The following is a 24229-nucleotide window of genomic DNA, read 5'->3' as shown; positions in this document are numbered from 1 at the left end:
GTAAAAACAACAAACAACAAAAAACCAAAGTCTTATTCCCATCCTTTACTGATATTGATCATGTCATCCTCAGAAATATAACACAGAAGTGTTCTATACCAAAATGCAGAATTGATTCCTTTGAAATAAAACTGAAAATATGTTCATGCGAAGCAAGAAGTAAAGAGCATGAGCAATATGAAATGTGTTTTATAGGAACAGGACACAAATCTCCGCTCTCCAGGCACACAGAAATACAATATTTAAAGCACACATCTGCTTTCCACCCAACTCAGCATTTATCCACTGTTCAGTTCTGACAAGGTGATTACAGCTCAATTAAGATGAGCTTTAATGACCAAACATCACACACTGTAAACATGTCCTTAACTCTCCCACTAAAAAAAAAAACAAGAGAAGAGCTTCTGCTACAAAAACCCCTCATGTACTGCAGTCTAAAAGTGACATTACTTTGAAAATGGAGGGAGGGCTTTTGTAGGTTACATGTACTACACAGTGAGCCTGGGCCGTTCCAACTGCTGTGATTAACCCCCTGCCACCAGCACCTGACCCCCCCCAAAGCCACCCACCATCCTTAATACAGAAGTGTTAGCTCAGTATCAGTATAATGATATCTGTTTCCATGCTCAGTATGTAAATATCTTCTGCCCTGGCAGACAGCTTTTGACACGGAGCCTGTCGAGCACAAGGCGAGACAAACCTAAGGGGTCCTTCGAGGCCGTTTTTGTGCGCTGTATTTTAATTGGTCTGGAGAACAGTAAGAGCTTTTCAGGAATATTCACAGATTACCAGGCTGAAATTCAGAGAATGTACTAATTAAAAGACAACATGCGAGCAGCAGTTTCAGCAGCCTGTTCCAAATCAAGGAGGTGCTATTCTTAGCTCCGAGACATACTGCACGGGGGTTCAGTCGTAATCCTGATGAATAATAATAAAACGTCATACGTGGAACGCCAGAGAAATCTTCTCACATCAAACTGTTCAATGTGTTCCATCGTGATCTGTCTGTCGATCTTTGCGGTTTAGAAAGGAGGCAACCATGCACTTGTTCCACCCCAGGTTGTTTGTTTTCTCAGCATATGGAGAACAGCCCGCAATGAAGGATACTGGTGCTGTTTCATACAAGGAGACTGACTGACAAAATCTCATGTTTAGTAAATAGTGAGCCGTAGAACTAAATTGTGTTTCTCATTCCAAGGCTTCAAGCTTGTCCACATTCATTTACTTCCATGTTACATCTGACATTTAAATAATTGTTTTTAGGATTGGCCTGTAGTCAAATCTGTTGACACTGACATGGAGCGTATAAAAACATTTTATAAGCTTTATGAGTTTTTCCCTCATGCTAATCTCTCTTTCTGTATGTGAATTTATGTTTGGTTTTTCATTTTGTAGAGAGAAAGGGAACATTCATCATCTTTTTTTTTTTTTTTTTGTTTACTGGTATTTGGTCAACCATGACAGAGCTGTATGAAGTTCTACCCTGCGCTAGAAATCACTGATTGTCACCATTTTCTGCCTCCGCTTAGTAGAATAATCTGGTGGGACCGCTCACTGCAGGCTTCAAATAAGATTTTCAACCCTACATAATTCTCCCTGGGGACTTTATTCATTTTCTGCTCTGTATGCAAGCACGCTTTCAAGAAGCTGAAACGTGACAATGGTCCAAGAAGTGCAGTGTATTCACACAGCTTGGAATGAAGGTGCCTTTATTCAAAAAGTGAGTGTAAGGGGCCTCATCCCAAAGAAAGGATACATGTTTGTCCACAGTGAGGTGCTGCTCCAAGAGGCTTTTTATTTGCCTCTAAATGAATCTGGCCTAACTGTCTGATGATGAAGACGATAATCATGATGATGATGATGATGATGATACTAATTACCCAAATATGCAAAGAAAAAATGAATGACAAGAAAAGTGGAAATGATGGTCAAGCTTCAAAACCACACAGAAATGTTTGTCTCTCTCCATCTGTGCTGGATTAAAAGAGATTATCCTCATTTTTCCAAATAGGCCAGAGCTGTTTGACCCGTCACTTTCACTCTTCACTGGTTTCCCCTTCTCTCCATTTCCCCATCATTATGCTCTCTCCATTTTCACGTTTCATCAAAAACTATTAAAGCACTGTTCATCACATAAGCCGCACTATGTCATGCAGTGAATAATACATCAATTTGAGACTGGGGGGGTCGGGGCTAAATTCCTGCCATTGATTGATAACTATCTTTCCATTGATTACTTTTAAGCTGATGGAGCATTTCAGACCGTACCTTGATCACTTTTCCCCCCCATCAATGGTGTATATTATATGGAAAGAAGACGACAAATCCACCCCCCCAAAAAGAAACAAACCAACAGGGCAGTAATAAAGATAAATTAAAGGAGTGTTACTTTCTCTAACATGTTGAGATAGAAAGGCTGTTGCCTTGGATGCTGTGAATGTAAAGTGCGTAGGTGATGGAGAGAGCAAAATAGGCAGAAAGAAATAAAGAGAAACAGCAGGACACATCGTTTAGCATTGTGCCTCGTATCGATTCTACCCTGCCATTGCTCAGGTAATGGCCAAGACTACCTACCAATTAGAAGATTAGGGATGTGGTATATCTCACACAGACAGCTGGACGGCTGGAGAGCAGAAGGGGAATGGGAGAGCTGTGTTTGGAATCAGGGCCAGTGAAAGTCTGAAAATCCAATCCAACACGAAAAGCAACATACGGTTAACAGAGCGTGACAGTAAAAAAGAAAGACAGGAGTGATTCTGAGAGATTTTCGCTCCCTGTGTTGTCCTGCTGAGTCACAAGTATTGCTAAGGGGAGCTGACGTCTGGCACATGAAATGCTACAAGCATGCATGCAAACACAGCCGCTAACACCTGCCTCCTGCAATCAACATTCATGCAGCAATTTTTCCTCATGAGATTCAGCAAGCTTTTGCCTTCTCTCCTGCCCGTAGTGACTGTGGTGAGGGCATTTTATCAATAGAGCCACCTGTGACACAGAGGAATGAATATATATATATATATATATAGAGAGAGAGAGAGAGTGTTTCTGTTTCAATAGTACAGTATATAGAAAGTTTGAATGTAGACAAATGATTAAAAGATTTAAAATATTCCTTCATACCCTATTGTTACGCAGTTGTTACAGTGAGTGGTGGTAATCATCCAGTCAGGTGCATTTAAACCACTCAAGAGGAGGAGAGCGCAATAAATAATTAGAGGAATCCTAAAGCAATCCCAGATGAGCTCTACAGTCTCTACAGCATGTTCTGGGTCTAGCCCATGGCCTCATCCCAGTTATAAAAGAATGTGCCAAAGACGCATTCAACCAGATACCCAACCCATCATAACTGGTTCCTTTTAACAAACAGAAGCAGCGGCTCCAGCTCTGGCTCACTCGTGCCTATTACTTCAAGTCCTTCACACACACAGAGGAAAACCCTGGAGGAGGCTAACACCCACCAAGTTCATGTTTGACTCTCTGGTGAGCATACAGGCACGATTCTTACTGGTTCTACAAGAACTGCACACTTTGTAGAAATGGCTTTCGGACTTTCATATTCCCAAAGAGCTCTAACAGGGTCCTCCACAGGACGCAGTCATTGGCCTCCTTTTTTGAATATCCATGCTGGAAAACGTTGGATGACATGATTATGAGAGAAATGAAAGGGCAAGGGTTCTTCTACTTTCCATATTTAAAGTAAATACAGTATATCATACTGCTGTCAACATAAAAAGGCAAATTGCGTTTATCCATGATGAAACAAATGGCTAATTCCCATTTGAATTTATACATTTTAAATACATTTTAACCAGTGTTTGTATCGGTATTTGCAGTAAAATGAACAGAATTACACATAGCATTTGTCTTTTAGCAAAAAAAAAAAAAAAGTAAAGTACACAAAGTCAGAAGTGAAAGGGAAAAAGTGATTATGTTGGTTGGACACACACAGTGAGCAAATGTGCTTTCCGAGCTAAACAAACTGATGTCTTAATATTGAAAATTATTTTTTTCACAGTATACAGAAACAAAAACAAAACATTTTGGGGGTTTTTTTGTTTACTTTGCTGACATCTCCACCAGCTCTAACTGGATTGGTTATACATGTGGCCATTTGTCTCCTTCTTAAGTCATAAATGCCAACATCTCCCTGAAAAATTTTGACTTTTAGAGCAGATTTAGTGTTTTCACAGCTTCAATAATATGTTGCATGCCATGTGTGAGTGTGTGTGGATGTGTATGTATGTAAGGAGGTCTGCCTATTAAAAAAGCATAAATCACACATTGTGATGGGAGCATGAGATAGAAACTGAGACACCATATGGAGCTCCGTCAGTGAGCTGTTGAAAAGCTAAATGTAGGGTGTCGGGAACACAGCCTGCTCCCACTGTATGGACAAACGCACAAACACGTACACACACAAAAAAGTCATTATCAAGCACAGATGCAGACGTACACACTCACACTCACCAGCTGCATGAGAAGAGGAGTGCCTTAATGACACTTAGTGTGAGATCAACTCAGGAAACGCTCTAAAAACCACAATGGGCTGAAGCTGTTGCAGCTAATGACCCGACACACTCACACATACACAAATCCAAACTCATGAATTAAAAAAAAAAATAAATACAAAAATTAATTAACCAAACTGATAAAACAAACACATAGCTGAAGTTTTAATTAGGTAATTGAAAAGAAATTCAAAGCGGCAAAGATTTTTTTTTTTTTTCATTTCATCTTTCAAAACCTTTGCCAGCTGAAAGATGCTTGATGTACACAGAAGTCTTAACACATCACTTTAATGCCAATTACCATCACACTCTATTTCTTTGAGGCTCTCTCACTTCCTGCTATGTGTGTGCATGCATGAATGTGTGTAGGCAATAGAGAGGGAAGAAGAGAGAGAGAGAGCGTGTGTGCTCATGTGTTTATGCGTGTGAGAAGATTTGCGATTTTATGTTCTCTAAGTGTGTTTGTTTGGTAGCTGTGCCCCACTTCCCCCATCTACCCATCATGCCTAGTCCCTAATGAGGCCCCTGGGAAGCTGTCCAGAGCTTGTGGTTCTTCAAAATTGCTCCTGTTCCAACTCTATTTCAAAGCTGTTGCCTTGAAAGCGCCCCAGCCTTTGAACTGCCATGGTTGGGAAGCAGCAGTGCAGCTTTGTCATGGACCTTAATGACATTAATGCCATCAGATTTGGCCCATATACCCTGATTGTATTTGAAATAACATTGCACACCCATTAGTTCACATACACAAACCAACTGAGAAACTGCCCAGAGAGGCAACTTAACCCACCCAGACATACACGCAGACTGCCACTTGCCGCTTACAACCAATTTCATAATGTGGGTTGTTTGCCCAAGCTGTTACTTTTTAATTTTCTCATTTCCCATCCCTTTGGCTGTCATCTCATCGTGAGTAGCAATAGTGGTGACTGACAACAGAGCAAACACAAAGAAAGAAAAATAACGTTTTAACGTTCGAACAAAATGCCTGCAAATCGGCAACACAATGGTTGACTGGCAGGGAAGCAGAAAGTCAGCACAGGACAAATTAAAGAGGAAAATGTAGGAAAAGTAGGAGGAGGCTGCAAAATGTGTCAGCTTGAGAGAAAGAATAGTAACATGCAGCGATTTGAAGCAGGCCATGTTGAAGAATGTCACTTGCCCTCTGGGATTATGCTATTCCTTTCGGTTCACCAACCCCGTTTCTTCTTGCACATCCTGTACGTCGCTGCTTTCCTTAAATCCCCCCTGGTGGGAATACTCCAGGTGCTATGGGACAACTGGGATGAGCCATTTATGGATGAGGCTGCAAACTGAGGCACTCAACATGGAGTAGATGCTTGGAGTGGAATGTGAAGTGGGAGAGGCAGTTCTGAAGTTCCCATAGTGTTTTGTTTTCACAGAGTTCACAGGTATAAGATGTTAAAGGATCATAAGCAAGTACTTTCACAATCACTTGCACAGATAGAAAGCATAAAAATGGGAGATTCACAATACCAAAAGATAGTGTTGTGCTAAAATGCTGCCTAAATGTCTAAATTGAAAATTATCTTTACTGGCTCTCCAGAGCTCATCGCATCTGTTTCCTCTCTCTGCTTTTCCTCTCAATGAAGACAAACTATTGTGGACCATGTGGCTGCCTGCTTAAAAAAAAGAAAAAAAAAGAAAAAGAAAACCAACAGATCAAGTTAAAAAAGGGAGCATGATGGAATCAGAGATAAAGATGCCAAGTACAGAGAGTGCTGCCAGGATGTGAGAGGATTTAACACTATGATAAGGTTGTATTGATCAGACGCCTTTCAATCTGCATACCTCCTACAGCCAACAACAGCTTTTCTTAATCTTTTGATTCTCCTTCTTCTTTTCAGTCAAACCTTTCATCACTTCAACCATCCATCCTGATAATCCACATTGATTATGTCTTAAATCTACCTTTCTCATAAAACATTTGGAATGCGTCATTGCGCTGTCTTTTCTGCAATGACTTTTGCTGTAAGATTCCTGAAGCCAGCATGGGCTCTTCCTGGGAGTGCAGCACTCCTCACAGTTGCCTTTGTGTTGCACATGCGAGACTACAAACCACAAAATGGACAACATGCTCACTGCTCAAGCAAACTGTCTGACTGCAGAGTCAGGGGAAATCAGTGCCTGTCTCATAAACTGATCATTTCGCATGGCCAGTGGGCTGTGGTTCATGGACTCCTGCGGAGCTGTGTTCACCAAATGGCATCACCCAGCAAAAACACATTTGTCATAAATATTCACAACGCACCTTTCCTTGATATGAACGAATGTGACAAGGATGCAGCAAAGAAAAGGTTTTCACAGAGATAAGTAATCTTGCATCATTCTTATAAGTCAGCCCACATTTGGCCTGTACCAATACTGGGATGGATCAACACATTATCAAACCATTAGCATTTACTACACTCAAAGTATGTAGCTGATCGTGTTGAGTCATTATGCTGAGGGAAAAATGCTTTGCAGTAGATGCATTAGTACTCGAAGTTGTTGGATTTCTTTGTGTTCATAAACAGCTCAAGGCATATTTGTGGAGACAGCATTGAGAGTTTTAGTGGACAAGTTGTGACTCAAAGTGTGACTTAGGCTGTTGATCCAAGCAAATCAAAGTTGAGGTAAACATTGTAACTAACTTCTTCAAAATCTCTTTACATGCATGCAGATTAAAGAGACTTCTGGGGTTGTGTTGTGATAGAATTTTGGTTCCGCATGTAAAAATGGCAAACTGGAAGGGACATATGAGGAAGAACACATACCAAATTAGTCATTTAATAAATACCGATGTCAATGACAATTTCAACACTGAAGAAGTTGAAAATGTTTAAATACGTATATGTTTGAATTTACCGGACTTTAACCATTTGATGTTGAGCCTGAAGACAGCGAGAGAGAGAAAGATGAATGTTTTTGAGATTTTTTTTTTTTTTTTTTCTCCCCCCTCTTTTTTTAGTCTCTCTGTTGCTCATTTTCTACTGCTTATCTGTCAGGGGCCCAGAGAATACCTGAGTCAATCCCAGCCAGCCAAGTTTATGGACAAGGACGGGGTCATCTTGGACAGAGGTCCATCAGAGGGATGACATATAGAAACAACTATATATATATATACATACACATACACACACACACACACACACACACACATATATGCGTGTGTAGTTCTCATAAAAAAAAATCTAACCTGTATGTTACACTTTAATTAACTCATTTATGGAGACAGGCAGCCACCTGGTATTTTCCAGCAACAACATGTCTTTTGTCCCCCTGAGAATGACAATAAACAAAAATAATAGCGGTCAGTGGTTGTTCTTGATGAAACAGTTTAATGTGGAAGCCACAACTCTTCCTTACTTTCCTGCACGTTGCTGCATCTAAGCTCCCAAATTTTCAGGAGGCCCTGGAGGCTAAAAGAGGGTTCTATCTGATGCTAAGTAGGTGTAACTCATTCATGGACCACTGAGCACAGAAGGAGGCATGAATGTTTTATAAGCTGAGGTGGGCTGATACTGTACACAGCTGATGTATTGCTTCACATACAGGGTCCATATTGAATCTTGGTTCATGGATCCAGTATGTAAGTATCTATTCACTGGTCATATAGGTTTTGATGTGCCCCATAGGAATATATCCTCAAACAGTACCACCGCTGCGGCAGTTAAACTGGACTTTAAGTTACATTTTGACACATAAACAAAAATGGTAATATTGTGGGAGAGGTTAACAACTGGTTTAGGGGATCAGATATTGAGAGCTAAAAAGTGATGCGGCTAGCAAAGAAAAACAGGTGGGGAGACAAAGATGAAACAAGCAGATGGATAGTGAGCAGATAAAGAGAAATGAGAGACCGTGAAGCTCAACATTGCTAATGGGGAGAAAAATTAATCAAGTAATCTTTTAAATGATGAAAGATGAATGATCACTGATGCCAAAATTTACAATAGTGGAACTGAAACAAAGCGGAATGCCATTTAACCTCGCATAGATTCCAGACTGAGTGCAGCCCAGTAGATACAACTAAAGTCAACTAAAGATTACTACAGTCAGGAGGAAACATGAAGTAATCTATAAGCAATTACATTGTGAAAATAACCTTCCCAACCCTTACATGAGTGTGTATGTGTGCATGCTTGTGTGTGTGTGTCTTATGGATGGATAATGAGCAATCTGTGTGACAGAGGGACAGAGATAGTGGCTGGTGAACGCTCTGCTGGGTAGCGATAATGCCCATGCAATTGTTTTGCCGATTACAGCCTGTATGTTTGTGCTGACATCATTTGCAGATAATTTATCACTGGACACTGTGCCAAAGCTTTCCTGTTTGTCAGGAGCAATATGCAGTGTGCACTTTTATTACCACAACATCATGTCAATATACACAAATAACTGTGTACACATGTCATCGGGTATTGTATATAGGTCTGCAGTGTGCATGCTCTTAAACCTGTGCTTTTGAATTTTAATACAGTTTCCAAACACAGAAAACTGCTTTCTTCAAATGAAAGGGCATTGAGGTATGTGATTTTTCATATTTATACTGTTTTGTTATTTCTTACTATAAAGTATATGGCAAAGTAGGCCCTTCAGCAGTGGCCATTTTTCCTGCACACCTTGCAGCACTCCAATGTTTTATATTTTGTCAACACAGCAGAATGTTTGGTCTACTTCTACAACAGCTTGCTACGTGGTGGTAAGAGTTTCTGCTTCTCCAGGCTATGTGCTCAGTTCCCTTCAAATAAAAAAGACGAAAAAGAATCACCTGGTTTCCATAAATGACTCTTCAAGGGACAATTATAGTCACATTCTCTTGAATACTTGATACTTGAAATCTCAGCAAGGGAACTGGCGACACCAAAATAAATGTAATGAAGTACTGGCAGTATTAATTGTATTCTCAGGCTTTTTAACTTTAAACTCTACTATCTTTAACTTTTACAACAAAGTGTTGCCACTTACTGTTCCTGAAAAAGGTTCATAAGCCAAACTATCTATACAAGGAATGAATAGATGAAGAATCAATGAATGAATCAATGGCACAGTTGCAATGGAGAGCTAGTAGCTGGAGGATCGATTGACAGCTCTGTGGATTGATGGACTACTGTAAATAGATTTTGAGATAAAAAATCTGATCCCTAACAATCTATTATCCATCTCCTATATCTAACGATGGGTCAGTAATACTGTTGACACTCAATACAGGTTGTTTGGTTCATTTTACAAGACTGAAAGCTGCCAAAGCTGTGTGACAGAAAATCTACCAATTAATTTAACCTAACTTACTTAACCTAAGCATAACCCTAAAACTGACAGTCTCTGCTTTGAAATTCTCTTATCTAACATTTTTAATATGTACAGGCTAAATAAAGGGAAGCAGTAAATATAAGCATCAACAGGGGGTGTGCTGATGGTCTGGTGTTCACAGTGAGTTGTGATGGGCATGAGCTATTGGTTTAATTTGTATCATGATGAATGTTAAGAAAGCAGTGTGGATTTGATGACTAGCCGGTGACAATTTGCACAAGTATTATTAATGAATGCAGACTGAGGCTGGTGCCTGTTAAAAAGGAATGTGGTGGCGGGTTGAACACTTAGAAAGAAGCTTTGATTAGTAATCAGTAGGACTGGCCTTCAAGAGGAAACATTCACTAAGAATGCATTGGCACAGCTATTTTGAAGTGTCTCCATTGCTACAATTATTTTCTGAGCAATTTAGGAAAGGGCACTGCCGGGTCTATGTCAGGCATTAATTGTTTGGAGTTTGTTTTTTTTTTTCCTATTGAAAATATGTAAAACTTGCCAACATCCTTAGAAAATTGCTCTTCATATTCACTTTACTTCCTCCTGCTGCCTTGGGTCCTACTGTTTTTCACTTCCCTCCTCAACTAGCAGCTTGTTACACATTTGAAATAAAATAAAAATGAAACTGACAGTGGTATCACATTTGCTCTCAGAAGTTGTTCCAAGTTGCTTAAGAAACTCTTGTAATTTCTGAAGAAAGGCTGCCAGTGTGTTACCATAACATATGGTGACTTCTACATGCACTTCTATGTGTTATTTCCATTTTTAAGACATACCATCGTAGATTACTCCATCTACATGGAAAGAAAAAGGGAGTGAATTCACAGGCAGAAAAGTGAGAGGGAACCAATGAGCTACTGCAAATGAAAATGTTACTACACTGTGTAACTCTGAAAATGTAACACCTGCTTGTAGGGAGGAGAGGGGAGTGTTTTCTCTCTGTGGCAAAAACAAAACTAATGTGAGCGAAACAAGCTTTGCAGGACATGTAATGGGAGAGGAGTGGGGAAATGCTTCACGTACCCCGAACCAGTCATCTGCTCAGGAATATACAGCTCTTATGTTGTGGAAAATGCTGAAATATCATTTGACAGTTTACATCTTTGTCCAGAACTGATTCCCAGAGCCAGGGACAGTTTAATCAATATCTGACCAAGTGAACTTCTTCCTCCAGCTAAAAACAAGAGAAATGGGATGTAAAACAAGGTCCTGCAGGTTCAGGCGCTGGGTTGGAGCAACATCTGTCATCCTTAAGTGTCCTTGGGCAAATCTCTGAATCACTGCCAACTTTAATTGCTGCTCTTTCGACCCCTTCTATGGAGGACGACACATAAAGGGGAAAAAAAAAACAAAAAAAACAGAAGTGCTTGATAACACATTATCAGATAAATACTTTACACATGATGACATCAGCTTGCACCTTAGCACTGAGGACTCAGCTCAGCTAACAATTAAAAAAAAAAAGGCTTGTTTTGTGGGCTCTCAGAGTGATTGTCTGAGCTTTTGAACTAAAGTAACATCCATTTTATGGCAGTGATAACAGCTCTGAACCAGAAAATAGACTCATATTCCCAGAAAATCACAGCCAGCCTCTCACTCTTCATCTCTTCTGATTGATTCTCTATGGCGCAGCACATCAGTCTGATGCTCAGGAGAGGAACAAATTCTTACTCTAACTCTCACTTTGTTTTTGCTTGGATGGTCTGAGCCCTCAGTCACATAATCTCAACCTTCAGTAGGATTGTAATAATAATTTATGAGAGTTGAGATCCATAAGTAATTCAGTTTGAAACTGGTTGCCAGTCAAACCCTAATAAATCCTTGTGGTATTAAGTTGTCAATATGCCCTTTCACAAAGTCTTTACACACTATGATCTGAACCAATGTCATTGATGCGTGAATTTGGGTCCGATATGTGTTTACATATCTGTTGTCTACTGATAAAAAAAAAAAAAAAAGTTGTACAGCCACTTCTGAGTAAGCTGACAGGTAGAGTCACTTGTCTTGTGGACTATTACCTGATGGAGGTTAATGTTAGGGCACAGTCGAAAATGTTTAGTAAGGGCAATACATTTCATAATAATCATATATACATGTACATATATATATATATATATATACACACACAACATTTAAAGAGGAGGGGAGCAACATACATGTATAAACTGGTCCTGTTCTGTTTTTGTGGCTTCTTTACAGCAGGGAGGAGTAACAGCAGCGGGGAAGTGAAACAAGGACATTTCCTCCTAATGCACCTGACTGACCTATGAGTGACATTCGTTTAACATGAGTGAAAATTTAATTAAGTATGAATAAAAAGCCCCTGAACAGATCCTGGAAAAGGTGGATGAGTGAGTTCAATAATGCTGCTGCTGCTGCTTCATATGTAGAACAAAGAAGCAGTCCAAAAAGTTGTGCTCTTCTGTAGTATTTGACACTAGATAGAATAAATGGAGGAAAGACGTTACAGATTTTATATGCCACACCTTCCAGTTATGCAGTCACCCCTGTAACATGATGGTGTTGTCAGTATTTGATGACAATGGCACTAAAGTCATTCTTTGATGGGACATCCATCATAAAAGTGGAAAGCCACATGGCCTTTTGAGTTTGATTTACATTTCCTCAAACAAAATGAACTTTTATTTTATATCTTTGTTCATAAGATGTTTTAATAGAAATACTGGAGCTGAGTAGCCTGACTGAATAAAATTCAATTAAAAGAAGGTTTAGGGAAAGTGGTAACACAAAAAAGTTAAATTGAAACATCATAAAATAGGACTTGTCGGTTAATAACAGTGGCTGAATGCACAGGTGATCATTCTGTCAAGGCAAATGCTGAAATTACTTATCTTCAGGTTTCAATTAAAACTATTCTGCTTGTTTTCTTGCCACAGTGTAAGATCCAAAATCTAATTTGCTAATTTTTCATCTTATAAGTAGTAATTTGACTAGAATAATTCACTGAAATGTCTCCATGGATCCAGCACCTGACACATTAAGTCAGGACTGTTGACTTACTGAGACTAAGGATATAATAAGTGACAGAGCGAATGAAGTTAAAAAAAAAAAAAAAAAAAGCACAGAATATGGAAAGCACAAACCTTAATCTGAGACTCAGGAACAGACAGGAAGGCAGGAAGCGGGGGAGGTAGGGAGCGAGACATTGGGGCAGAGACATGCAGACAGCAGAACTGATGTGTAAGACGGAGTGATAGATAGAAGAGGTTTATTTGCTTTTGTTGTGCCAACATCATTTATCTCCGGTGAACAGCCTCCCAGTGCTGAGAGGCTGTATGACAGAAATCAATCAGAGGGCAATCGTCCATACACTTCCACAGATGCACCAGGCCATCGATACAGGCGTTGAAGAGCAATGGTAAGGGAGTGATGCAAAAGGGGAGGATAAAGAAGTGCAGAGAGAAAACACAAGGAAAAAGATGAATGATTTGTAAGAGAAGACTGGAAGAAAAAAATACTATATAATTATGTGCTTGTGTTTTGTTGCTGAAATAAGTGCCAGTCAAAGGTCCATTTTATCTGTATGACCACTAAATACTCCAACAGTTGTAGCCTTTGTTTTACTTGCAGCTCTACTCAAAAAGAAATAATTAATTCGTACTCCCATAATAAGGCAACATAATGAGATAAATATATGAATCTCTTTACGCTCATCATGCACATGAGTACTTTAGAGACATTATTATTTATTTATTTTCCATTTTTAAAAAATCTGTGTTATTTTATTTTTGCAACTCCAGCAGTGGCAGAATGGCAGCGTAGTGGTTAGCGCTGTTGCCCCACGGTAAGAAGGTCATGGGTTCGGCACTCGGTCTGGAGCCTTTCTGTGTGGGGTTTGCTTGTTCTCCCCGTGCCTGCGTGCGTTTCCTCTGGATACTCTGGTTTCCTCCCATCATCAAGTGGTTGTTGGTCTCTGTGTGTTGGCCCTGTGATGGACTGGTGACCTGTCCAGCGTGTACCCTGCCCTCTCCCAGCTGGGATTGGCTCCAACACCCCTGCAACCCGGAAATGGATAGGCAGTAGAAGATGAAAGACTGAATGAAAACATTCAGCAGTATTTCTTCCAAACGGGATAGAAAAAGATAACAGAATTGGAGAGATAGGGTTGGTTATGGGTTTGCTGATGTTTTGAGTCAGCGCATAAGTGAAATGGTCAGGGTCAGGTCAGTGGTCATTATTTTCAATGCTGACACAGAAGGCGGAATTTGTATTTGGCCAGAGAAGATGTCTCACCTGCCTGTTCAAGGTCAGGGTGATTAAACAGTGCTCATCAAATTCCACAAGTATGCTGATGAAAATAAGACAAGTGTTCCTTTAGCTGATAGTGCCAGCGTTTTGCTTTGTGATCTGTCTTATTCTAGTGCAGACAAGATTAAACAGTCATAGTTATATAGTTTCATGCTGACAAAAATAAAGAGACCTTTACATAACAACTGATGTGAGGAAATGACATGACAGATGGAGTATGGATATGAATGTAAAATAAGGTTGGTGTGGGTGATTTTTTTCAATGTGCAATCAGTGTAGTGTATGCCAGGTTGTTTCACCGACAGGCAAACATGAGTTGTTGCGGCTCCTGCTGGGATCAATACTGAGCTGGGAGTGTTTGTCAGGAAGAATTGTCCATGTGTGTGTTTTTATTTGAGTGTATGTGTAATAACAAGTGACTGTCATTAGTCTGTGGTCAGACCTTCTGCACACTGCGCATCAGACAAGAAATAACATGAATCAAGTGCTGCACGTACAGCATAATACAACACCAGCACACACGCATACACACAAAACAAGGGTGTGTGTGATGAGTAATGCTGACCGGAGGCACGGCCGACAGTCTGACACCTCTGATGACATGAATGGGAACCCCACCTGACACCAGCCTCCCTTTCTCTGCCCGATGGCATACAGATAATAGTTCCAAGGCCATTGCACTTAGACACTGAGGAATGACCACAGACATACACGCACACAATGTCGGGTTGTACCACACACAACATGTGTCATGCATGTGGAGGAAACCAGGCTGCAAGGAAGGACACAAACTGACCTACATCAGGCTCTCACGTACAGTAGATGTACGTGACATGTATGTGGATGAACATTCCCACATGTACTAACACATATAGACACCTACACAAATTTGCACTTAACCCTAAACAAAAGTATGCTCTTACCCTCATACCCTCAACAGACTGTCACATCTTTTTTTACAACGCCTGCACACGGATAGCATATATATTTACACATATTATATATGTGCAGAAATGTAGATAGACTGTCAAAACCAGAGCAGCATGGAAACATGGATTTTTATTAATTTTGCTGAAAAATTGTGAATTACATCTTCATATTGGACATAGGACTAAGATAAATCACATACACGACTCTGTGTCTGGCCGGTGTGGAAAATGCATCTCCCCCTTCTGGCAGTGACAATAATTACGCAAACACGTTCCTATTAGGAGAAAGCCACACCAATGTAATTGTCAATCACTTTTATTTTTAGAAAACCATTTGTCCTTTAAACACAGTCTCATTCTGTTTTTTTTTTATTAAAAGCTTTTTGGCTGTGTGCTTAGTTTTTCCACAATATGCCTTAGACATTGTGATGCCTTAGCCTTCCTGACCCCAATGGTTCCTTCTCTCTTTAGTTTTACAGAAGCTGAGTTGGCACTATTGCTCTTAATCAAGTACATTTTCCTTCCAATTTCCATTAATGCCTGTGTCTAATTTCAACAGTAAACACAATAACAAGAGCTACTCAGCCCAACGTCAGTATTTTCAGCAGAGTGAAGTAGTTTGGAAATTAAGTGCATTGCTCAAAGCTGTTTCACCACAAAGATCAAGGTTTGAATCAGGCACCTTCTAGTAACAAGTCCACTTCTCCAACCTCCAGGCTGCTCTTTTTATTTTAAACAATGAACTGAACCTGCTGGAGTCTGCTCCAGCACAAAGTGCTGCACTATATGTTGCTATGTATAGTCTACTTCTACCAGAATATTTGTGAGGTTGTTAGCTGCCATTTAAAACATGTTTGCCTCCAGGCTTGTTGTTACTGTAACATCTGCAACGTTTTCAAGCACTAGCTTGTTGATATCATCAATCATTTGATAAATCAATCAATATGTTAGTATAATAGCAAACTGCAGCTAGGTGTTTTTGTTATAATATTAAATATTGCAATAGTCCAAGTCCTGTCAGGGGGCTTAAGTTTATTGTTCCAATCTTAACAAGCTTTATGTAGATTAAACAAGCAATGAGTGTGTGCCAAGACTTAAATATGTTAAATGTTGAAGGTGTTATAAATTGCATTAAATTTAGTTCAAATTCTTAGAAATTCACAGAGTTGAGTTCACTCAACTCTTGAGATTTATTTTACATCTTTTCAAAAATGCTGCCACGTATATGGATGTGATTGACAGCAATGGGGAATGCCCTCTTCTCAAGACATCGCCTGACTGGTAGGAGAAATGACTATCTGATTATTTTTTAAAGTTTTGGATCATTCAGATGAGTCGTTCATCAATCATCGAGGGAAACTGTCAAATTCAGTGTTTAAAGAGCTAAAATACTTCGTCTATGACAATGCCTAGGCAGGAAATAGCTCCTTTTCTAATTAACATGATGATTTTTCTGCAAGAGGAAACTAATATAGCGCAGCCACCAACATATCACTCAAAATCACTGCAATAGATGGACAAGTCAGTGCCCCATTAACTCAATAGCTCAGGCATGATGCAGGGAAATTTATCACCATTCCCGCAGTTTAAATGACTTCAGGTGCAGGTGAACAAGGAAAGTTTCAATTCCTAATGTTGACCTGAGTGATGGATGGATGCAGGCATGCTTTGAGCTGCTCATTACCAAGACACATCATCCCTCCCCTGTATAATTACAACCACACCGATTGAGTAGCTACTATAGCCTTTCAAACTCTGAAACCTTGACCTTTAATTATGGCACCTCTGTCAGTGTAAATCTTGAAGCTACAGCTCATACTGCCAGGATGCATTCCTCGGCTTAAGTTAGGCCAAATTGGACAGGAGGTGTCTGATTTATCAAGTTTGAGACAAACCTTTTGTGCCTTAATTTCTGCATCAGATCAACAGTGGGAAAGAGTGTGTTTGTTGGAAATAAATTTAGTAGCATTAATGCAGTGTTACATGAGAACTTATGTATCAATACAGCCAATTTTAAGGCCTTTTATGAATATAAAGTTAATTTTTAACCACTTGAACACTGCCACAAAAAAAACAATCCCTTTGGAAGCACATTCGTCCAAATGTACTACAGGCAATACCCTAATAACAGATAAATTCGCCACATCGAATAACGTGATCACATTAAATAGATACAGTGATATTTTTTTGGCAGAAGTAACGAGGGAAGATAAAAGTTAGTTTGGGCAGATAAAAATTATAACAAAAACATGGAAAAAAAAAGACTAACAAATTGAGGCTTAATTTTCAGCTCTATTAGCTAGATATGATCGTGCAGTGCACAGTAAATATCAATGAGAAAATATGGGTCTGCACATTTACACTTTTTTCCACTTCAATTAGCAAAGGAAATTGGTTTCACTACTAGCATAACTCGATGTGCTGCGAAGGATCAACATGGCATACTGATATATGCTTTTAGGAACATAATTACGATATCAGTGTCGATGAGGGTAGAGACACTACTCAGTGACTTATTAAACCAATCTCAGTTAACAGTGCTTAGATGTTAAAGTCCCTGCAAATGGTGTCCTCAATTGAATTATTTGTCAGCCTATTTGTCATGAAGCTAAAGGTTTCACAGTAAACCCAAATGGTCAAAATGATAAATTAGATCTCTATCCGCTGGTCTTTAGCGGTAGCATGGCTAATAGCCACTCACAATTCCTTTATATTAAAGCAACATATCCCTGTCAGAGAGATAGAGTACGAAGAGCCAAAAGGGGGTCGATCTAATTACAAAACACTAAAGTTTATTTAGAATATCATATATCATATGTGAAGATGTAAGGCAGTGAACATGCACACCAATACCCGCCACAGACACACACATATATAGCTATAATTTAAGACATTTGTCACGGCAAATCTACAGACCTTTTTTGAAAACACAATTTATAAGTCTGCCTCTCATCAATCAATGAGCCCATATTAATTCAGACTGACATAAATGAACTTGTGCCCATAAACATTGGTTGGAAGAGACTCCACAGCACCTATGATGGGTTTATGTTCTCTATCTTGTCTGCAACTCTACTGTATAATAAATACTTTTAATATGACACTCCACAGCGCTAAATGCATTTGTACTGTTAATATCCGTTAATGTTATCTACTCAGATACTTTAACTGCTCTATCATTTTATTTAGCAGCCATGTCTTAGACCTGTGCATTTCTGCCTATAAATTCGTTGGTGCATGTGACAGCTGCAAATGTCAAAAGTAGTGCCTTTGATGGCTAATGTTTATTTCATAGACTGTAGTTCAGCACTGCATGCATGCTTCTCTGTGTCTATTTAGTTCAGCAATGAATGTTTGTGCTCCTGCCACTTAGACTAGCAGGGGAGAATGAGTGTCAAAGCTGTCCAAGAAATATTTCTTCTATTTATACTCACATAAATAAAGTTGTGATACATGGTAGCCATTTCTGTGTGATACACAGAGGAACAAATATTGGTGAGATGAATCGATTTCTGCTCTGCTGACTCTCTATAAACAAGCAAAATATGCTACTGAGGACAAAGGGAATTAAAAGGGGTGGTTGGGGGGTGGGGGGGGTTATTTTAAGCAGTGTTATTTATAGTCTCATGCTGTCTTGTAAAAAGAAACGATGCTACGATTGAACTTGATGAATAGAGGATGCCTGAAGAGCTGGAGCCTGCACTTGTGTGTGTGTGTGTGTGTGTGTGTGTGTGTGTGTGTGTGTGTAGGTCTAAGCGTAAATGGTGAGGGGTGGGGCTGGGAATCAGAGGCAGGGGCAGAACCTCATATGTGCATTTGCCTGAAGGGTTTTGATCTTTCTCCCTCACTCTACAGACGCGAGTCCATCAGCAACAGATACCTCTTCAATTATTCAGGAGGTTAGCATGAAAAATAAATGGCTGTTTCCTGCAGTGAGAGGTGGTGCCAGCTGCTCTGGTTCTCCCTGAATCTTTCAGCCAACTTTCCCCTCGCAGAGGTCAGGCTGGGCAATTGATTCCTTCCAGCAATGATTACGGATCAGTGCTTTTGCCTAGTCATCGGCCTGGGCCCACCACAACTAAGCAGCTGCATCGATCTCATCAACAGCGAGATATCTTGCAATTTTTCTGAGAGAAATTAGGATCCATGTCGTGGGAAATAGCAGCGTTACTCAAGTGTACCGTTTACTGTACTGTTGAGGGAGAGCAGCTCAACTGAAACTTTCCTCTGACCTCACTTCCAAGGATTGCACAGAATTTTAAAATCTTTAAGTGGATCCAAAAGATTCAAACAACAAATTTTAGAAAGGCTGGTATTAAAGCACTGCTAACCGTGTCTGTTACCAAGTCGTTTCGTCATGTAAGGTCAAAACATGTCTTGCCATGTCTTATAGCTTTGAAATGAATTTGTGTACCTTGGACCTGCACTATGCTTAAGTCAAAACTGACTAAAGAGTCTATACATGTGACCTGGAGTTTTTTAAAACAAGATTTATCTCAGTTTTTAACATTTTTGTTGGCGATGTTCAATCTAATAAATGTCTATTTTTTTCCAGGTTTAAGAAACATTTTTCAAAAGATAATAAGGTGGCTGCTAAACTTTAATAGAACTCAGAAGCCACAGTTTTTCACTTCTTTATCTGTTTTCCACATTGGGACTGTAAGAATACTGAAACCAGTTTTGCTTGCACAAGTTAAAAAACAATAACAACCCCTTTCCTTTGCACTGCAGTGACTCATATTTTATTAATGCCAACTATCACTGCCTTCTCTGTTTTTCCCCAAATACAAATAGAGCATAAATCTGGACTTGCATAGTTGTGAAAGGCCTTAGTTCTTGTACTTGTTTAATGTGACAGTGTTAGCTCTCTGAACAATACACGCTTGCAACACAACACTTCCATAATTAGACTGGAAGCAAGCCAGTTGTCCCTGATGTCATGTCACTTTGTTCTTGGTGATAGTCTTTTGGCATTAGCTCAATTTTGGTCTCTGTCTTCAGTGCTTCTTATTTTGGTTTTCTTCTCCTGTCTGACTAATTTGTGCCGCTCTTTGTGGCATTGCCTCATTTTTCTCTTCATGATGATTTGCCCAAAGGTAAATAAAAGGGGTGAAAAATAGCTCTGCATTCAATCTAATGTTAGCTGCCTCTCTGCTTGTCTCTCTTGTTAGGTGGTCCATCACGTTGGTCCTCCCCTCCGTGTGACTGTTGCTGCAAAAACCATAAGGGTGACGGCGAAGGTGAGAGCGGCACCTCCTTTAATGACCTCTCCACCTCCAGCTCTGAGAGCCAATCAGAGGCCAGCTCTCCACAAGGAACAGTCATCCGTGGCCCAGTCAGCCGCCAGTCTCACCCCCATGCCAATGTCCAAACTCTGGACAGACCACTGAAAAAGGGTCCGGTCGCCATGCTCCAGCAGTCTGAACAGCGGCGTAAGAGTGACTTGCTGCGCACGCTGACAGCGAGCTCCCGCGACACCAGCACGTGCAAGAAAAGGCCAGCGAAAGAGAAGCTGACGGTTGAGGAGGAGCTGGAAAAGTGTATTCAAGACTTCCGCAAGATCAAGATCCCAGAGAGGTTCCCAGAGAGGAAGTACATGTGGCAGGCTGACCTGCTGAGAAAGTACCGCCTCTGAGCCTGGAGACAGGAGAGAAGGAGCAAACACATGAGGCCAAGGATCAGTTTACATGTTTTTTTTCCATCATGACTTTTACAACAAAAATGGAGGCAACACTTTGAATCCAATTCCTGAGGGAAATTTCATCTGTATGTGAGACGATTGAAAGTCTACACAGAATTAGAAAGAAGCATAAAAAAGACTGATCTCCTATTGACATATTTAGTGTGTGTGTGTGTGTGTGTGTGTGTGTGTGTATGTGTGTGTGTGTGTGTAGTTTAGGCCTTCTGTATGTAATGTAAGTATGTGCTGTACCCTACTGAATGCTTCAGAGCTTGAATAATTTACCTCCAAGGACCAATCAAAGTGCGCGAAAGACATCTGATCAACCAACCGAAAACTTGCAAATGGCCACTCAGAGTTACTGAGGCTTACTGGACTGCATACACTGTCATCTGCCATCGTTTCACTGACAACAGTTTTAGTCCGCACTGATTTACTTTGTGAAATGTGTGTGTGTGTGTACGCCCAGGTGGCCTAGAGGTCATCAGGACCCATTAATAATTCTTCTCCCAACAGTGCTGTCACTATAAATACAGCTCTCTGCTGCATGGGCGGTGTAAACAGTTGGGTCAATTGTTTTACTTTTGGGTAAGATTTGGGTAATTCTGAGGCAAGAGGAGTTGCAGTTTCATCAACACTGCAATTAATTGCCTTCTTCCAATATCAGTTGCAATGCAACCCTACTCATAGTGAATCAAGTGGCTGTAAACTGCATTGATTTTGCTGCATTGGCTCAACATGGAGCAATTCAGAGGTTAATGTATGAATAAAATAAAGGATATAAAGGATTTTATTTGATATTCAAACCATAGGGCAACACAGTCCTGGTTCAACACACGCACGCACACACCTTTCCATAGCTATCACAGGCATTCAGCCAATGTCCATTACTGAAACGAACACAACCCTCGTACTCAACGTCACCACCACACAAACACACAGACCAATTTGTTCAAAGGTCATTTAAATGATCAATATGAAACCTGAACTGAATACAGACAGAAGCAGACAGGATGGCTAAATTTGCTAACCCTGTCAGGACAGACTGATGCGCTCTGTGCAAACACTTGACATAGTAATCAATAGTTATTGATGACAGAGTTCGGGAATAAGAACTGATAAACGTGGCTCTTGTTTGCAGTTACTTATGAAGCCCCTGGGTTACTGATGAAGACAAGTTGTTCATGAAAATGAGTCATTATTCATGTGTTTATTTCCATACCCATGGCTCTGTCTGAATCTCGTCTGGCAAGTGAAGATTTAAAAAAAAAAAAAAAAACAGCACAATAAGAGAATACACTTTAATTTCCTGGTAGGATGATACCGTGGTTGGCTCATATATATTGACAGAATGATTGAGAAATAATTTCAGACAGCAAATGAAATCAACTCCAGTAACTGACAAAAGCACACAGGCCTCCACAAATGTTGGAATTATAAGAGGTTAAAAGAGGTGTAACGGTAAATATTGAAAGGCTTGTTTTTTTATTTAAACAGGTAGTATTACTCATCTCTGTTTTAAGAGAGAACATATATGAAAACAGTCAAAGTAACAACTGAAAACATGACATCACAGAATTAGAGTTAGGGATCTAAAAATCTGTGGTTATTGGTTTTTTAAACAACAGGGCCAATTAAGTGTGGTGTCGGAACACATTATACGAGACAAATCTGATGAGATTTTTGTGCTTCTGTAAGAGGAAGTAAACAACATAGATGACTGCAAAAACATGTTTACTGACCACAGCTTCAGGTAAAATTTGAAGTATTTCTGAAAGACATAATGGGCAGGTGGGATCAAATAATTTTAAAAGTGGTTTGCATTGTTTATATCAAAATATGTCTTTGATTTGTCAGAACAGAAGGAGAGAAAGAGATGAAAGGAGGAGGTGAAACTCACTTTCACATAAATAAATACGTTTTAACTTCTCAAAGTATACAGTTATATTAAAAGCACACTGAAATCATAGAATATCTACTTATCAAAAGAGTCATTTATTAAAAAATGTCCCTTATATGTTAATAAAAACTGATGATTACAAAATGTTTTTATCATACTTATTTTTCTATCCGAAGGCTTTGAAATGAAAATATAATCAAATGCCCTTGTGTGTCCCACTTAATGTATTTCCTTTGCAAGAATTGCTTCACAGGTTGAAAGAGATTTCCAGTTATATTCAGTAATATGGTTGCAATAGGTGCTAGCAGCAAACCGACCGTTTTCCTCATGTCATGAATATTACGTATTTTTCTACACTGCTGGAATATTACCTTTTCATTTTAAAGTAATTTATCTTTCAATTGAAATATGATAATCCAGACTACATATCATATGTAAATAAATATCATAAATCATACCTAACCAGAGTAATGTATTAGAGTCTCTGTATATAACATGCAAATCCATGAGGCGTGGCTGCTACTTGTTCTTGTGATGCGGTCGACTGACCCTAATGTAATGCCGGCATTCTTGATTTATCATTTTGAGTGTTAGCCCATCAGAGACGAGGGAAAATATAGCACATAGCTATTACATACTATATACCACGATGACAAGTGAGTTGAGTTAATCGCCTTTCAAGACAACAGCATCATGAGATCTTCAAACATATGGTTAGTGCTTAGAAAAATAAAACAAAACAAAAAAAAGGTTGGATGTTTTGTTGCTCCACAGTGTTAGGTCAGGGATTATTTTGTTGTGCTCTATTCTCCAGAACATTAGGTTAGAAACAATATCTCTTGAAAGTGCTGACTTCAAGCTCTAGAAGTACTTGTTTCATCCATATTGGGAAAGTTTATCCCCAATTTGAGTCAATGCAGCAGGATAATGATTCTAAAAAGAGGCGAGGCAGCAACTAAATGTTTCTATGGAAAAATACTTCAATGATCTTGCCGGGCTGTCTTCAGGCAGCTGATGTATAACCTAATCTGTCGCACGTCAAAGGCCTTATGGATGTAAATTTAGCTCGATTTACAGCAAAGTTGAAAACTATAAACTTACAAGCTAGGTCTCTTGTATAAGAACATGGAGCCAACACACAACAAATGCTGCAAGAGACTGCACTAGAATTTTACTTTAATTCTTTTGATCCATCTTCAGTCTTAGTGAAGGTAGATTGCATCCTGACTTTCTTTGTTTTGAGCCAAAGGTAAAATGTTCACTTAGGCATATTTTTGTTTTGGAATTACATACAGTGGGTTCACACTGAGCAGTTCCATAAAATCAGGGCTTGTTGTATATCCAGGCCATGACAACAGGCCTCTGACAGATTCTTGCTTTGCATGATGATTTATGATAGTAAATGGAGATTTTTCCTTTTTTCGTCTTCCCGTAAATGTTCCAAGTACATTTATTATGGTCACAAACACAGTGAGCAATTTCAATAAAATGGGGGAGCTGTGAAGAATGAAAGAAAGTCATAATTTTCAAGAAAGTACTGTTGTATAGCTTGTTGCATTTATTTAGGTTATTTTTGGCATTTGCTGTACTTAGTCCCGTGCTGTTCATATTAAGCAAAGAGAGCGGGTATTGT

At 39.5% G+C, this 24229-nt stretch overlaps 1 protein-coding gene across 1 annotated transcript in view; it reads left to right on the top strand.

The window, feature by feature from the left end:
* Nucleotides 1-20651, top strand: part of kctd16b (potassium channel tetramerization domain containing 16b) — a 64192-nt gene extending 43541 nt beyond the window's left edge. The window contains exon 2 of the mRNA XM_029519877.1: nucleotides 20188-20651. Within this exon, the coding sequence (XP_029375737.1) occupies nucleotides 20188-20651 (464 nt within the window). The remainder of the gene's footprint in view (nucleotides 1-20187) is intronic.
* Nucleotides 20652-24229: the final 3578 nt, after the last annotated feature.

Source organism: Echeneis naucrates, chromosome 14 (assembly GCF_900963305.1).
Source record: "Echeneis naucrates chromosome 14, fEcheNa1.1, whole genome shotgun sequence".
In the NCBI taxonomy this organism is placed as follows: domain Eukaryota; kingdom Metazoa; phylum Chordata; class Actinopteri; order Carangiformes; family Echeneidae; genus Echeneis; species Echeneis naucrates.
Note: the sequence above shows the minus strand (reverse complement) of the source record. Positions and strands in the feature narration are given on the sequence as shown.